This window comes from Phascolarctos cinereus, unplaced genomic scaffold, assembly GCF_003287225.1.
Source record: "Phascolarctos cinereus isolate Bilbo 61053 unplaced genomic scaffold, phaCin_HiC Scaffold_5;HRSCAF=322, whole genome shotgun sequence".
Lineage (NCBI taxonomy): Eukaryota > Metazoa > Chordata > Mammalia > Diprotodontia > Phascolarctidae > Phascolarctos > Phascolarctos cinereus.
The window spans coordinates 467,029,925-467,045,597 of record NW_027555958.1 but is presented as its reverse complement, the minus strand read 5'-3'; the positions used below and the strand labels follow the sequence as shown (position 1 = coordinate 467,045,597).

The following is a 15,673-nucleotide window of genomic DNA, read 5'->3' as shown; positions in this document are numbered from 1 at the left end:
GACAAATAAATGAGGGCGTGAGAGATACATAACACATGACCAATTCTCTTGCCAATTTTCAACCAAGTATAAATACTAACACAGAAGCCAAACTATAAATTTTCAATTTCTACCTTTCGCTCAGATGTCATTTAATTGCTCCGGTTAAGACAAGAACTAAAAACAAAGCAAACTTCAAAATAAAATTGTACCTTTGCTCAATACTTAACTGCTACATGCTTCCCACATTGACTTGTTTATTCTTCTGCTTTGCTTTCATGTATGGGCTGGTCTCCATTCTTGTCATAGCTTCTGAATCAGAGATCATCTTACTCTGGGATGCCCTTCAGGGTAAGGAAGTGTATTACTTCCTTTGTCCTTATTATATAAAGCCTTATTTTCCTGTCCTTCTTGCTCAAGGAACCACTTGATTTCTGCAAGACAATGCTAGCCTTCATCTGCTCCAAAGAAATCCCTACCCTTGCATAGTTTTTTTGCCTCATGGCAATGATTTTCTCTTGTACAAAATGGGGGTAGTGTGTATGTGGTGGGGGGTGTGTGTGTGTGTAGGTGTGTGTGTGTGATTGTGGGGGGGTAGATATGTGAACTGTATAATCTTTCTATATAATCTCTGATCCCTCCCTCCTGATGTTTGTCCTGCATTCCGCATCATGGGCCCCTGGCTCAGTTAGTGGGGGGGCTCATTTTTCTTCCACACGTAGCACGTGGGAGAGGAAGTACTGTATGGAGCAAGGAGCACTGAAGCAGAAGTTGGAAGAACCTGGCTGAAACCTCAATTCCATCACATACTGACTCTGTCGCCTTGGGAAAGTAGCAGGATGCTGGAGTCTCAGGCTACTTATTTGGTTTTTTTTAATTACTCTGGCAAAATCTCTATGTAGTTTGTAAAACAACTGAGTATCAATAAGGAATTCGTCGCCTGTGCAGTGGGTCATTTTATCAGTGAACAAAGGGAAGCTTCAGCAGCCCAGGCGTCTCCTGCTTTCTCTCATTCTAAACACAAAAAGATACAGCAAAGGATTGAGAAAATCAAACCAAATTTCCCAGCTCTTTTCTTTTGCCATCGGTAGGAAGGAGATCTTCAGCTACATCCCAAATCATCCACTCCAACCCCCTCATTTTATAAATTAGAAAATTGAGAAGATGGTCTGGGCACAAGGCTTCACAAGGAGGATGGAGGAATCATAGATTTAGAATTGGAAGGGAACTGGGAATGCGTCTAGTCCCACATAAGGAAACAAAGCTCCGAGACATACTGAGGTAGGAAGGAAAAGAGGCAAGACTTGAAGCCAAATCCTCTGACTCCAAATCTACTCCTCCTACTCCTGTACCACACAGAATCTAATCAAGCAGGCATTCTGGTGGCAGAGTGCAAATTCTACTGGATCTGGTATCAGGTGGCTTGGGAAAGAGGAAGAAAGGCAAGGAAGGAAGGAGAGAGGGAGGGAAGTGGAAGGAGAAGGAGGAAAGAAGGAGAAGGAAATGAAGAAGACAAAGATGAAGAAGAGGAGAAGGAGGAGGAGGAGGAGGAGATGAAGAAGAAGAAGAAGAAGAAGAAGAAGAAGAAGAAGAAGGAAGGAGGAGGAGGAGGAGGAGGAGGAGGAGGAGGAGGAGGAGGAGGAGGAGGGGGAGAAGGGAGGAGGGGGAGGAGGGGAGGAGGAGGAGGGGAGGGGGGAGGAGAAAGGAAGGAAACGAGCATTTACTGAGCACCTACACTGACAAAGACCTGCCCAGCATGGTATGCCCACATCAGAGAACGTGATGTGCTCCATGAGCAAAGCAGAATTGCAGTAGCTCAAGAGAAATGTGAGATATTCAAATTTAGGGATTTCTACATCCCAAATGTCCATGTGAACTATTTGTGCCCACCCTGTGGTAGAGCCTTCCAAGCTCATCCTGGTCTGATCATCCATAGTCTGGCACACTGTACCTTGACCCTGACACAGTGATGCCATTTTGGCCCTCTTTGAGAATGAAGGACAGCAGCAACCTAACCAGGGACTGTGCTAAGCACTTTCCAAACATTACGCATTGAGGTGATCACTAGAAATGGATTCAGAGAATTTGAGTTCAAGTCCTATGCTTACTTAGCTATCTTTATAACCTTGGGAAAGCAATTTATTCACCCTTGGTCTCAGTTTACCCATCTGCAAGAAATGAAGGGGGTATGAATAGATGACCTCTAAATTCCCTTGAGGTCCTCAATCTAGGATCTCATAAAACATTGCACTTTTCTCCTAAGCCAGCATGTTTCCTTGGGGCTCTCTTTCCCATACCTTCTGTACTACGTGAACACAAAGCAGAAATGGGAAAAAAAAAACCTCTGAATTCGAGGCCTTACCTCATCAGCAGTCACTGTCATAACACTCCTGCTTTTCTTCATTATAAACAGGAAAACAAGCCCTTCATATGATGTCTGTTACTCAGTCCAGCTCTTCCAGCAACTCTCAATACCTACAAGGAAGAAGGGAAGACCAAATTGATAGTTCAGTCCTTTGGTTAAGCACCTGCGTGCAGCTGGCTTATCTCCAGTTCACCTGAAGAAGTCAGTTGGGCTATCAGCAGAGGATGAGAGCAAAAGTTCAAGGCCAACTCTGTAATTTCAGAATCCCCTTCCACGAGGTCAAAAACACCTCTGCCTCCAATTGAAAATAAGCTCTGTGAGGATCGTGACTGTCATGGTGACTTGTAACCCCAGAGCCCAGCGCAGCTTAGGCAGTGAATGTCACGTTACATTGGATTAGATTGGATTAACCTGGGTATAAATACGACATCAAATGAGACTCAGAAGGCTGAAACAAGGAGCCAGCTAATCGAGGAAAGGAAACAATTAAATTTGCTGAGCTCACAAACTCAGAGTGATTCACTGCATTAGCATGCAGCCTGTTTTGTGCAAGGTCACTTTCCAGCTGGCAGAGTGGGTAGAAAGTCGACCTTTCAGGAAGACTTGGTTAAATCCTACCTCCAACGTATACCGGCTGTGTCACTCTGAACAAGTCACTTAACCTCACTTTGCCTCAAATTTCTCATCTGTAAAATGGGATTAAAAATAGCACCTAAGTCCCAGGGCTATCATGAGAACAAGCGGGATGCTATTTGCAAACCTCCACGTATTATACAGATGCTTGCTATTTGTATAGTAATAAGCTCCGCACATATGCATACAACATCAGGAGAAGCAGAAAAAGTGCCCCCAAGCAGCGTGGGTGGGCCCCCCACCCACCAAGAGAATTTAGGAGAGAACGTGACGGAGAAAGTATTAGGTGTCAGATGAGGGGGTTGGGCTTGAAGGGCCTTCCCGATCGAGTGTAAGCTCCCTGAGGCCAAGGACTGTTGAAGCTTTGTCTTTGTGCTGCCAGTGCTCAGTATGGCGCCGAACATGCGCGTTGCTGTTCAGTCATTTAGTACTGCCTGATGTTTCACGACCCCACTTGGGGTCTTCTTGGCAAAGATCCTGGAGTGGTTTGCCGTTCGCTTAACCAGCTCGTTTTACAGATGAGGAAACTGAGGCAAACCGGGGGAAGTGACTTGTTCAGGGTCACACAGCCAGTCAATGTCTGAGTCTGGATTTGAACTCAGAAAGATGAGTTGTCTCCCTGACTCTGTGCCGGTGCTCTATGCACTATTGTGCCACCTAACTCCCTGAAGTGTAGAAAGCTTTTAACAAATGCTTGATTGACCGATTCCCATTCTAATCCTACGAGTTGCTACCTGCACCACTGGAGAGAGTGCTCAAATCTGGGAGATGGCAGAGCCAATAGATTATCAAAGTATAACAAGACATAGCTTGGAGGAACAAAACCACAATGAAATGTAATAGTGACCGAACATAAGAAATCTGAGTCCATGTGGGAGTTCCCCAAGGTCTGGGGATCACAAGCTTGCCATATTCCTTCTGAACATCAAGCCGACAGTCTGGACTTTCTTCATTCTGTACATCCCAACACTTGAAACACATGCCTCTCTCAAAGTGTGCCTTTCTGACATAAAGACATATAGAGATCAAGAGCCTGATGGCGTTTCAGCTCTGGACTTAACCGTGGAATGCTAAGTAGGGGCGCACTACTGGCGTCCCCCAGGAAAGCGGGGCTTCTGGTTTCAAACGATCATTTTACAAAATGATGTGGATGCCAAAGTCAAAACTGACAAAGTAAAAAGGATTATGCACAGAGGAGAAGAGACAATGATGCCCTACCTGGGAGTTTTCTAGGAATGCAAGAAAAGGCTCTACCCAGTGTGAATTCTTCCATTCCTCTATGGAGGCAGCAAGGTCACACACAGGATAGACAGCTAGACATGTAATCAAGACAGACATGAGTTTAAATTCAACTCTGGGAAAGTCATTTAACTATTGTCTGCCTCAGCTTCCTCGTCTTTAAAATGGTTTTAATAACAGCCCTATCTTCCTGGGTTATTTAGAGAATAAAATAATATAATATTTGTAAAGTGCTTTGCAAACCTTAAAGCATTGGATCAATGTTATCCACTGTTATTATGGTCATTGTTATTACTATTGTGATTGTTTACGCGTCTCTTAGGAGGAATGGTCAATAAACTGTTCTAATATTTGATACTGCATGCTAAAGAGATGATTTTTTTTCAGTAAATATTAAAAAAATACTGCATCCATTCACAAGTTGACCAAAGTAGGTCAGAAATGTGTTGTTTATTCGTTTTAAAGAAGTGTATCACTTTAGGTCAAAGGCAATAAACAAATACTAACCGTATTTTATTTCTACCTCCACCACTTTGGTTCCTCTATACCAGGGAAGAGAAAACTTTGCTCTATAGGCTGGACCTATCCCTGTGATTAATTTCACCCAGGTGCAGGATAAATACCAGTGAGTTATATTATCATGTAAGCCTATAGTTGTAGAGACGCAATGCCACCAAATTAAAGGCCGCCTCCCTCCTTTCCCTGCTTATTTGCAGAGATGGAAGACCATGGGTGTTGGACACTATAAAATGCAAGACTTTCCATACTTGTGTTAGTTTTCCTGAGCTTCTTCCCCCATTAAAATTCTTTATTATAAGAGATATCTCTCTGGGAGGGATAAGGAGGAAAGATACAGTAGGAAATGTAGATAATATAAAAAAAAGAATCATTTAAATTAGCTTTTTAAATTGAAGTATCTGAGCCTATATCAGATTGTGTGCCATCTTGGGGAGGGTGGTAGGGAGGAAGGGGGAGAAAAATTTTAAACTCAAAAGCACATGGAAGCGACTGTTGATAAATCAAAATAAATTAATAAAATAACTTTTAAAAAATAAATAAATTGAAGTATCTGTTAAGTCCGTAAGTCCATAGAATAGAGCTATTACGACATGAAGACTCTCTCTCTCTCTCTCTCTCTCTCTCTCTCTCTCTCTCTCTCTCTCTCTCTCTCTCTCTCTCTCTCTCTCTCTCTCTCTCCCTTCCCTCCCTTTCTCAGTCTCCCAAACTCTCACTCCCTGTCTGCCTCTGTCTCTACCTCTGTCTCTCTCTCTCTCTCTGGCTCTCTGTCTCTGTCTCTCTCTCTATGTCTCTCTCTGTTTCTCTGTCTCTGTCTCTGTCTCTCTCTCTCTGTCTTTCTGTCTCTCTCTCTCTGTCTCTCTTTCTCTGACTGTCTCTCTGTCTCTGTCTCTGTCTCTCTGTCTCTCTCTCTGTCTCTCCCCCTTCACTTCTTCCTCTGTCTCCCTCCCTCTCCTTCCCTATCTGTCTCTGTCTCTGTCTGTCTCTCTGTCTTTCTCTGTGTATCTCTCTCTGTCTCTGTCTGTCTCTCTCTCTGTCTATGTCTCTCTGTCTCTGTCGGTCTCTGTCTCTGTCTTTCTCTCTCTCTCTCTCTCTCTCTCTCTCTCTCTCTCTCTCTCTCTCTCTCCCCCTTCCCTTCCTTCCTCTGTCTCCCTCCCTCTCCTTCCCTATCTGTCTCTGTCTCTGTCTCTGTCTCTCTGTCTCTCTCTCTCTCCCCCCCTTCCCTCCCTTCCTCTGTCTCCCTCCCTCTCGGTCCCTGTCTGCCTCTGTCTCTACCTCTGTCTCTCTCTGTCTCTGTCTCTGTCTCTCTCTCTATGTCTCTCTCTGTTTCTCTGTCTCTGTCTCTCTCTGTGTCTTTCTGTCTCTCTCTCTGTCTCTCTCTCTCTGACTCTGTCTCTCTGTCTCTCTCTCTGTCTCTCTCTCTCTCTCCCCCTTCCCTTCCTTCCTCTGTCTCCCTCCCTCTCCTTCCCTGTCTCTGTCTTTGTCTGTCTCTCTGTCTCTCTGTCTCTCTCTCTGTCTCTCTCTCTGTCTCTGTCTCTCTCTGTCTCTGTCTCTGTCTCTGTCTCTCTCTCTCTTTCTCTCTCTCTCTCTCTCTCTCTCTCTCTCTCTCTCTCTCTCTCTCTCTCTCTCTCTCTCTCTCTCTCTCCCCCCCTTCCCTCCCTTCCTCTGTCTCCCTCCCTCTCGGTCCCCGTCTGTCTCTGTCTCTCCTCTCTCTGCATGTGCCTTTTTATCAGCTCATTTCAGCATATGCATCTCTTCAAAGTCACATTATCCAGCAGCAATGGTAGACACTGCCCGATTCCTCCTTCCATACAGTTACCTAGGCCATTTTCCTGAAGCACACAGCTAGCTGATCGTGTCATCTCTCTACTGAACAACCTCCAGCAGTTTGCGATTGTGTCCAGGATCAGATACAAATGCTTGTCTCGCATGTATAGGCTTGTACAACCCGATCCCAGCTCCGCTTTCCCAACTTATTAGGTTTTAAGATTTTTCTCACTGCAAAACCAGAAACGTTAATAAACATGATCCATCAAATGATATAAAAATGGAGAAATGTTTAAGGCCTGTTACAAGGACCTTAAACCGGATCTGTAGCTCCTTCTCAGTAGACCTCATATTGTCTTTCCCTCAGTTTTTCACTTTATTCTTTATACATATCTGTGTTGTCTGCTGTCTAGAGGCAGTGGGAGTGGCATAGGCCCTAAAGCCACTGGGCCTGAAGTCGGGAAGTTCAAATCCAGCCTCAGTCACTTACCAGAGTCATTAGCTGTGTGACGCTGGGCAAGTCACTTAACTTCTGTCTGCCTCCGTTTCCCCAACTGTAGCATGGGGACAATAATAGTGCCTGCCTCTCAGGGTTTTTGTGAGAGCAAATGAGATTATATCACGTGGTAGGCACTGTATAAATAATGCTTATTCCCTTCTCTCGTCTGACATGCTTCTCTCTCCTTCATCTTCATTGCTCTTTCTCCTTCTTCATAGCTGGCACCATTAACTGGCCATAACACAGAACAGAAGAATGGCGATTTTGTCCTGATCTTTGCATTTATTGAGTAGAATATTATATTGCCTGCTTTTAGTTTCTAAAAATAAAACAGATGAAAGGAAAATTGTCTATTTTGAAGAATAAATTAAAACTAAATTAAGTCACCTTTTACTCCTATGCCACTTAGCTGCATCACTTCCTCCTCAGCTTTGGATCTAGGCTCCTTTAGATAAAAAAATATTCTATTCCAAACAAAAGGAATCTCCTGAGGTTGAAGGTTCCCAGATACATCATTGCCTATTTTACACATATGTGCCTCTCTGAAATTAGAAAAGCATTTTCTATTTTCATAGCAAGTATCTCTGATAAAGGCTTCATTTCCTAAGTATATAGAAAACTGAGTCAAATTTGTTATTCCCTGATTGACAAATGGTCAAAGGATATGAACAGGCAGTTTTTAGACAAAGAAATCAAAGCTATCTATAATCATGTGAAAATGCTCTAAATTACTATTGATTAGAGAAGTGCAAATTAAAACAACTCTGAGGTACTACCTTAAATCCATCAGATTGGCTAATATGACAGAAAATGAGAATGATGGATATTGAATGGGATGTGAGAAAACTGGGATATTAATGCACTGTGGGTGGAGTTGTGAACTGATCTAACCGTTCTAGAGAGCAATTTGGAACTATGCCCAAAAAATAGGTGCGTACCCTTTGATACTGCAATACCACTGCTAGGTCTGTATCTCAAAGGGATTTTTTTTAGAGGAAGGGGGATCTATTTGTACAAAAATATTTCTAGCAGTTCTTTTTACAGAGACTAAGAATTGGGAATTGAGATGATGTCTATCAGTTGGGAAAATGACTGAACAAGTTGTAGTCCATGATTGTAATGAAATACTATTGTGCTGTAAGAAATGATGAGTAGAATGATTTCAGAAAAGCCTGGAAAGACTTACATGAACCGATGCAAAGCGAAGTGAGCAGAAGCAGGAGAACATTGTACACAGTAACAGTAATGCGATGATAAATTATGAATGACTTAGCTCTTCTCAGCAATACAGTGGTCCAAGACAATGTCAAAACACTCATGATGAAAAATGCTATCTGCCTTCAGAAAAAGAACTTACTGGCATATGAATACAGATTGAAGCACACTGTTTTTCTTTCTTTCTTTCTTTCTTTCTTTCTTTCTTTCTTTCTTTCTTTCTTTCCTTCTTTCTTTCTTTCTTCTTTCTTTCTTTCTTCTTCTTCTCTCTCTCTTTCTTCTTTCTTCTTCTCTTCTCTTCTTCTTTCTTCTTTCTCTCTCTCTTTCTTTCTTCTTTCTTCTTTCTTTCTTCTTCTTTTTTCTTCTTTCTTTCTTTCTTTCTTTCTTCTTTCTTTCTTCTTTCTTCTTTCTTCTCTCTCTCTCTCTCTTCTTTCTTTCTTTCTTCTTTCTTCTTTCTTCTTTCTTTCTCTCTCTCTCTTTCTTTCTTTCTTCTTCTTTCTTTTCTTTCTTTCTCTCTTCTTTCTTTCTCTCTCTCTTTCTTCTTTCTTCTTTCTTTCTTTCTTCTTTTCTTCTTCTTTCTTTCTTTCTTTCTTTCTTTCTTCTTTCTTTCTCTCTCTTTCTTTCTTCTCTTTCTTTCTTCTTTATTTCTTCTTTCTTTCTTTCTTCTTTCTTTCTTTCTTTCTTTCTCTCTCTCTCTTTCTTTCTTCTTTCTTTCTTTCTTTATTTCTTCTTTCTTTCTTCTTCTTCTTTCTTTCTTTCTTTCTTTCTTTCTTTCTTTCTTCTTTCTTTCTTCTTTCTTTCTTTCTTTCTTTCTTTCTTTCTTCCTTCCTTCCTTCCTTCCTTCCTTCTTGGTTTCAGTTCTCTTCCACAAAATGACTAATATGGAAATAGATTTTATATGATTCCACGTATATAATCCATATCATATTGACTGTCTCAGGGATAGGGGATGAGAGGAAAACAGGGATAAAATTTGGAACTCAAAACTTAAACAAATGTGAAAAATTGGTTTTGCATGTAATTGAGGAAAATAAAATATTATTTAAAAAAAGAAATGCATTTTATTCAATGTGGAGATCACATACAGTTCAAAATAGAAAAGCAGAACTCATTACTTCTCCCCTCATCTCAGCGGGAGCTTGGGACTTAGAATCCAAAACACTCCAATCGTGCTCAGACACTTACCAGCTGTGTGACTCTGAGCAAGCCACTCGTTTGCCTCAGTCTCCTCCCCTGTAAAATGGGCATAACAACAGCACCTGCCTCACAGGGCTGTTGTGAGGATCCAGTGAGTTAACCTAGGTAAAGTACTCTGCAAACCTTCAAGGGCGAAGCACTAGCGTTTGTTTACAAAGGCCCCCCTCATCCTCCATGCCATCCGAGTTTTAACACGTGGTGCCATTCTAATCTGTGGCCAAATTTGTCATTTATCCCTTTGTGACATTGTTTGCATATGTTCCCTTCTCAGCACTCACATAGCCCTCTGCCCTTGGGAAGGTCTGTGTAATCTTTCAACTGGACTCCTCAATAGCTGTCTGCTTGGTCTCACATCTTCAACTCTCTACACCATTCAGCTTTCAATGTGTTTTCCTAAAGCACATGACTCTGTGTGTGTGTGTGTGTGTGTGTGTGTCTGTCTGTCTGCCTGTCTCTGTCTCTTTCTCTCTTTGCCTTTCTCTCTTTCCCTCTTCCCCCCTCTCTCTTCCTCTCTTTCTGTCTCTGTCTCTCTCTCTGTCTCTTTCTCATACACACATATACACACAGGTGCACACACACACACACACACACATACGCATGCACGCGCGCACACACACACACACACACACACACACACACACACACACACACACACACACTCCTCCCTCAGTAAAGTCCACTGGCTCTCTAGTACCTCAAAGATCAAATATAAAATCTTCTCTTTGGCATTTCAAGCCTTTCACAACCCAGCCCCTTCTTCCCTTTTCAGTCTTCTCACACTTTACTCTCCTCCAAACACTGCCATCCAGCTAACACTGGCCTTCTTATTGTTCCTCTGAGATTATGTTCCATATTATACCTTTGCCCTGGCTGACCCAAAGGCCTGAAATACTCTGCCCCCTCATGTCCACCTCTTATTTCCCTAGATTTCTTCCAGACTCAACTCAAGTCTCACATTTCCTGCTTCCTCCCACTAGTTTCTTTCTTCTGAGATTCTCCTCATCTGCTTGTTTGTTCTCTCTCTCTCTCTCTCTCTCTCTCTCTCTCTCTCTCTCTCTCTCTCTCTCTCTCTCTCTCTCTCTCTCTCTCTCTCCCCACACATATGTGTGTATACGTATGGTCATTGATTGATGGGTTGTTTCCCCATTTAGACTTTAAGCTCCTTTGAGGTCAGGGACTGCTTTTTTTTTTTCTTTTGTCTGTATCATCAGTACTTACTTCAGTTCCCAGCACATGGTAAGTGCTTGATAAATGATCATTGACTGACTGACCTAATGGTGAGATCACAAACATTTTATAATTAGGTGTCTAAATACATAAGCATGCCTACTGTGAAAATGTCCTTGCCATTTGAAATTCAAATAAGGATATTTACCAGAACCTTCTTTAACCAAAAGACAGAGTTTGCCTTCATTATCCATTCCCATCATGACAAAAAGACTAGAAAACAGAATTTGGTATTTACATCTTTGCACTTTTCTGATAGGAAAATGACCTTATTACTGGTAGCTGGCATTTATAGAACAGAAAGCACTTTACATTTGTTATCTTATTTGATACTTACCACAGCTCTGTGAAATAGGTGCTATTATTATCCCCATTTTATAGATGAGGAAACTGAGGCAAACAGGGCTAAGTGACTTGCCCAGGGTCACACAGCTACTGAGTGTCAAAGCCTGCCTGACTTTGTCCCTGGCACTCTATCCACTGCTCCATCTAACCGACATGTCCTGCGATGATGCTTGTCTTTGTAAAACATCCCCGCAGTCACAAGCAAATATCAGGTCCTGGAGGACAGCAGTTATTTGTTGCTGCTGCTGTATTTCCCCCTTTACCTTGCCTGACCTCTCCAGCCCTGCCTAAGATAATGTCTAGGGCACAGTAGGCGCATGATAAGTCCTAGTTGAAGTGAATCAAATGAGTCCTTTAGTGCAACGGTCTGCTCTCGCACACCTGCACCTCTCTGCCAAAAGGAGGAGTGCAGTTCAGTGTTGTTCTCTGGCCCAACACTGGTCAGCTGCCCTGAGTCACGCTTTCTTTGTCTTCCTTCCTACCTTGTTTGCTTTCTGGTTCCTTCCTTTTTTCTCTTTCTTTTCTTATCCTCCTTTCTTTTATTTTCTCATTCTTTTCCTTCTTTGCTACGTTTTCTTTGCTTCCTTCTTTCCCTTTTTTATTTCTCTTCCTTTTCTTTTCTCTTGCCTGCCTTCTTTCCTTCTTCCACTTCTTCCTTTCCTATCTTCCTTCCTTTCCTTCCTTTCCCTCCTTCTTTCCTTCTTTTTTTTTCTTTTTTCTCTTCCTTCCTTTCTCTCCTTTCAGTAATTCATAATCATTAGTCCAAACTACCATGTATTCTGGAGACTCTTTTGTTCACTAGTACATATTTTAACAATACCCCTTCCTTCAAGTCTTTGTGTTTAAGAACCTAATTATTTCAGTATTTGGGAATTTGAGTGGGAGTGGAGATGAATTCTTTTCCGACATGAGAAAATAATTTATGAACAAATTACTACAAAACTTGAAGGACTGCTGATTTTGTCCCTCTGAGCACTCCCTCCACTGATGTCTGGCATGACTTTTCTATGCCTCATCAGCATGTATTCCAAAGTCACTGTGAGCCACAGTGTTTATCTCCAGAAAGCCGAGCCTCCAGTGACCAGTGTCTTTGAATTCCATCTAGCTGGGCCTTAGATGGTAGTCATGCCGTCTGTCCCCAGCCCCATTCTCAAAATCTCTTCACATCACTGAGCTTGCGTTCTTACCGGCAAAGCTTCAGAGAATTCATGGTTCTATCTGTGACACCAAGGGGCACAGGAGGATGGCTGAAAGAGACCAGGAATAAACCACCCGGAGTTAGTCAGCACTTAGCACAATGCCTGAACACACAGTGGGCACTTAATAAATGGTTATTGACTGAGTTACTGTTTGAATCCCGAGTCACTTCTCTTGCCCTCTAAGGCTTCCCTCCACCTGCTCTCTCTGCATCTTGTATGAACCTATTCATGTATGTGTCATCTCCTCCATTAGAATACCAGCTTTTTGAAGGCATCTCCAGTGCTTGGCATAGTGCCTGGAATACAGTATGCACTTAACAAATAAGGATTATTGATTGATTCTATTCAATTAATAATCTTGGCTATCCTTTCTTGAACACAAATTCTAATTGGTGTGTGATTGGGACTGCCATTGAATGGCCAGCGTGGTGCTCTTAGAGTCAGGAAGATGGGTTCAAATCCTCCATGGGAGGCTCTGTGACCATGGGTCATTTAACCCTTCTGAGGCTTAGTTTTCCTCATCTATAAAAGTATTGAAATATTCTTTATATTCAATGTACTTTTATAATTAGTTCCCCAAGCATTTTGAGCACTTCTCATCCACTAAGCAGGGTGCTGAGTGCTACGGACACAGCGTTACACAAAACAAAAACAGGTCTGCCCTCAAGGAGCTCAGCATCTAATGAGGGGAATCACATGCAAATGACTATGTACATGCATGATATATGTGGTATAAGTGGGAGGTAAACTCAGAGGGAAAGGACCACCAGCGGGGCAGGAGGCGGGCCTGGGGATTCTTTCAAAAAGAGAGACTTGCGCTGAGTGTTGAAGGAAGCCCAGGAATCCGGGTGGTGGAGGCAAGGAGAGAGAGAATTCTAGATAGGGGAAACCATTCACACAAGGAGATGAAAAGCAAAAAGGCCCATGTCACTGGATTGTAGGGTACATAAGGGTGTAAGACATGAGAAACTGGAAAGTCACAAAGGGGCAGGTTGTGAAGGGTTTGAAAAGCAAACAGAGAATCTTGATATTTGCTGCTAGAGATAAGAGGGAACTAATGAAGTTTATTAAGTGGTAGGATGGGCCCCAGTCAGACCTGGGTTTTAGGAAGATCGCTTTGGTAGCTGAGTGGAGAATGGGCTGGATTGGGGAGAGACGCATGGCAGGCTGCCATCTTCTTCTCTTCCACCTTCTACCTACTTTACATGCATTCCTCAATGAATTGATTGGTTTGTTTGCTTGTTTGCTTACATTTGCTTGTTTAAGGTTTTGTTATCTCCCCCATTGGAGGCAGTGTTGTATAGCAGATAGCACTGTGGCCAGCCCAGTCCCTTGAACTTCTCCATGTCCTTTTATTCATGGCATGAGGCCACCAGACAATTCATGAGCTACACAGGAAAGAGTGACCTTTCCCAGCACAGGTTGGGATCTTAATCCACCAACCCATTGTTACAGAGTCTTCTCTCTGTGACTGGGGGCAAAACCACAAGGCATTCACATGTTTTGGTTTACAATTACTAGGAACTTGGCCCCTCCACCTGCCTCCTCGGGCCACGAGCCTAAGGAAGCATCCCAGAGAGTTACCACAAGAAAGTCTAAACTGTGGAGCCTGGGATGTAGTGACCACAATCAGTCCAAGCTACCTTACGAGCTTGCTTGGACGGTACCAATCTCCATGCTCACACCTTTCCCTCTAAGCCGCCTGACCCACTTGGCACCTTTCTGGACTTTCCTAGCTCTAGGTCTTTGGTTACCCTTTGTGCTCCCTGACCTTTCACAGATTCAGAGCTAGAAGGTACCTCAAAGATCATCTGGCATCTAATTAAAGTCCAGAAAAGGGAAATGGTTTGTACCTTTAAACCCATTTCTACCTGTTCAACTTTGACCCCTTCTTTCAAGGCCACTTCAAATGCCCCCTCCATCATGATGCTTTTCCTGAGCCCCCAGTCATCTTCTAGGGTCTTGGGCCCCACTGTCTGGGCCTTTTCCAGCACATAACAATTCTACTTTATGTTCACTCAATCAGACAAACATTTGTTAAGCACTTATTGTATGCCTGGCACTATGGTAAGATCTGGGGTATCTGAGAGGCAAAAAAATTAGACTTCTAGGAGCTCACATTCTAAAGGGAGAGATAAAGTCTGGCTCTGTGATTTCATGGGAAGGGAGAACTCCTGGATATGGCAACTCTGTACCAATACAAGCTGGTGCCCTCTCTGGGATCACCTGCACCGCCCCTACCTGTCATAGGAAGGACACCAAGGAAAGAAATCGATGAATAAATACAAGACATTCTGATTAAAACATTGAAAGGATGGTAACCTTTGCGGCCATGGAGCCAGGGAAAGGGATAGTATGGGGGGAGGCAAGGAAAGGCCTCCTATGACAGGAAGGTGGCATCTGAGCCCAGTCCTGCAGGAAGTCAGGCCCAGGAGGCTGCAGAGGTAAGGAAGGAGAGTGCTCAGGTGTGGGGACCGGCCCATGCTGCACATGTCTATGTCCAGCTCATGTTGTCCGGAGGATGTGACTTGGAAACTGTGAAGCTCTTTAGAAAGAGCAGTTATTAGGCCATCTCCACTGGACAGGAGCTTCTTCAAGACCCAAAATAGTTCTCTTTTGTTTGGTAACACCCACAGTGCCTAGCAAAGTGACATGTATGTGGGAAGTACCGAGAAAAATATTTATACAAGTTAAGTGAATGATTTTGTACGCTTATCTCTCAAGAAAAGACTGAGTATATGTGAGAATCAGCTAAAAAACAGTCTACCAAAGTAAGCCCTAACAATTTATTCCCCCTACCAACATACACACACACATACATATGCACATTCATACAGACACACATGCACCTATGCACAATACATAGGTATTTATACTTACACATGTAATCATGCTATGTACATACATGCCCATCTTATATATACATGTATACACATATGCATACCTATATATATACAATGCATATATATTTATGTCATGCTATGTATAAAACAACATAAATAAATAAGAAATCAGCAAATATGGGAGCAAAAATTGTAATGGTGTACCCTGTGGTTACACACATGGTTTGAAGACCACGTAGTGCTGAAGACCACAACCCCTTCATGCCTTACATCATAGGATTTGAATCTGGAATAGAGTTTAGATGGCATCAAATAGAACTCTCTCATTTTACAGATGAGCAAGATGAGGCGTAGAAAGGTTAAATGACTTACCTAGGAGCACACAACTAAAACATGTCTGAGGTAGGAATGTAGATCTTCCTGACTTCAAGTCCAGTGCTTTCTCCTCTCAACCAAGTGTCAGCGAGCTGTAGTCTATGGCCCCACATCTGCTTTTGTACAGCACATGAGCTAAGGACGGTTTTGCATGTTTAAATACAGCTTACTTTTAAAATGTAAAAGCAGAAGGCTGGCTTTGGCCAATGGGCTACAGTGCCCCAAGCTCTGCTTTACACCTACATGCTTCCTTCTCAAGTCTTCATGGCCCCTA

At 42.8% G+C, this 15,673-nt stretch overlaps 1 protein-coding gene across 1 annotated transcript in view; it reads right to left on the bottom strand.

Annotated features, from left to right (window-relative positions):
- Nucleotides 1-15,673, bottom strand: part of PDE4B (phosphodiesterase 4B) — a 664,994-nt gene that overhangs the window by 531,482 nt on the left and 117,839 nt on the right. The window contains exon 3 of the mRNA XM_020993031.2: nt 2,342-2,454. Within this exon, the coding sequence (XP_020848690.1) occupies nt 2,342-2,383 (42 nt within the window). The 5' untranslated portion in view covers nt 2,384-2,454. The remainder of the gene's footprint in view (nt 1-2,341; nt 2,455-15,673) is intronic.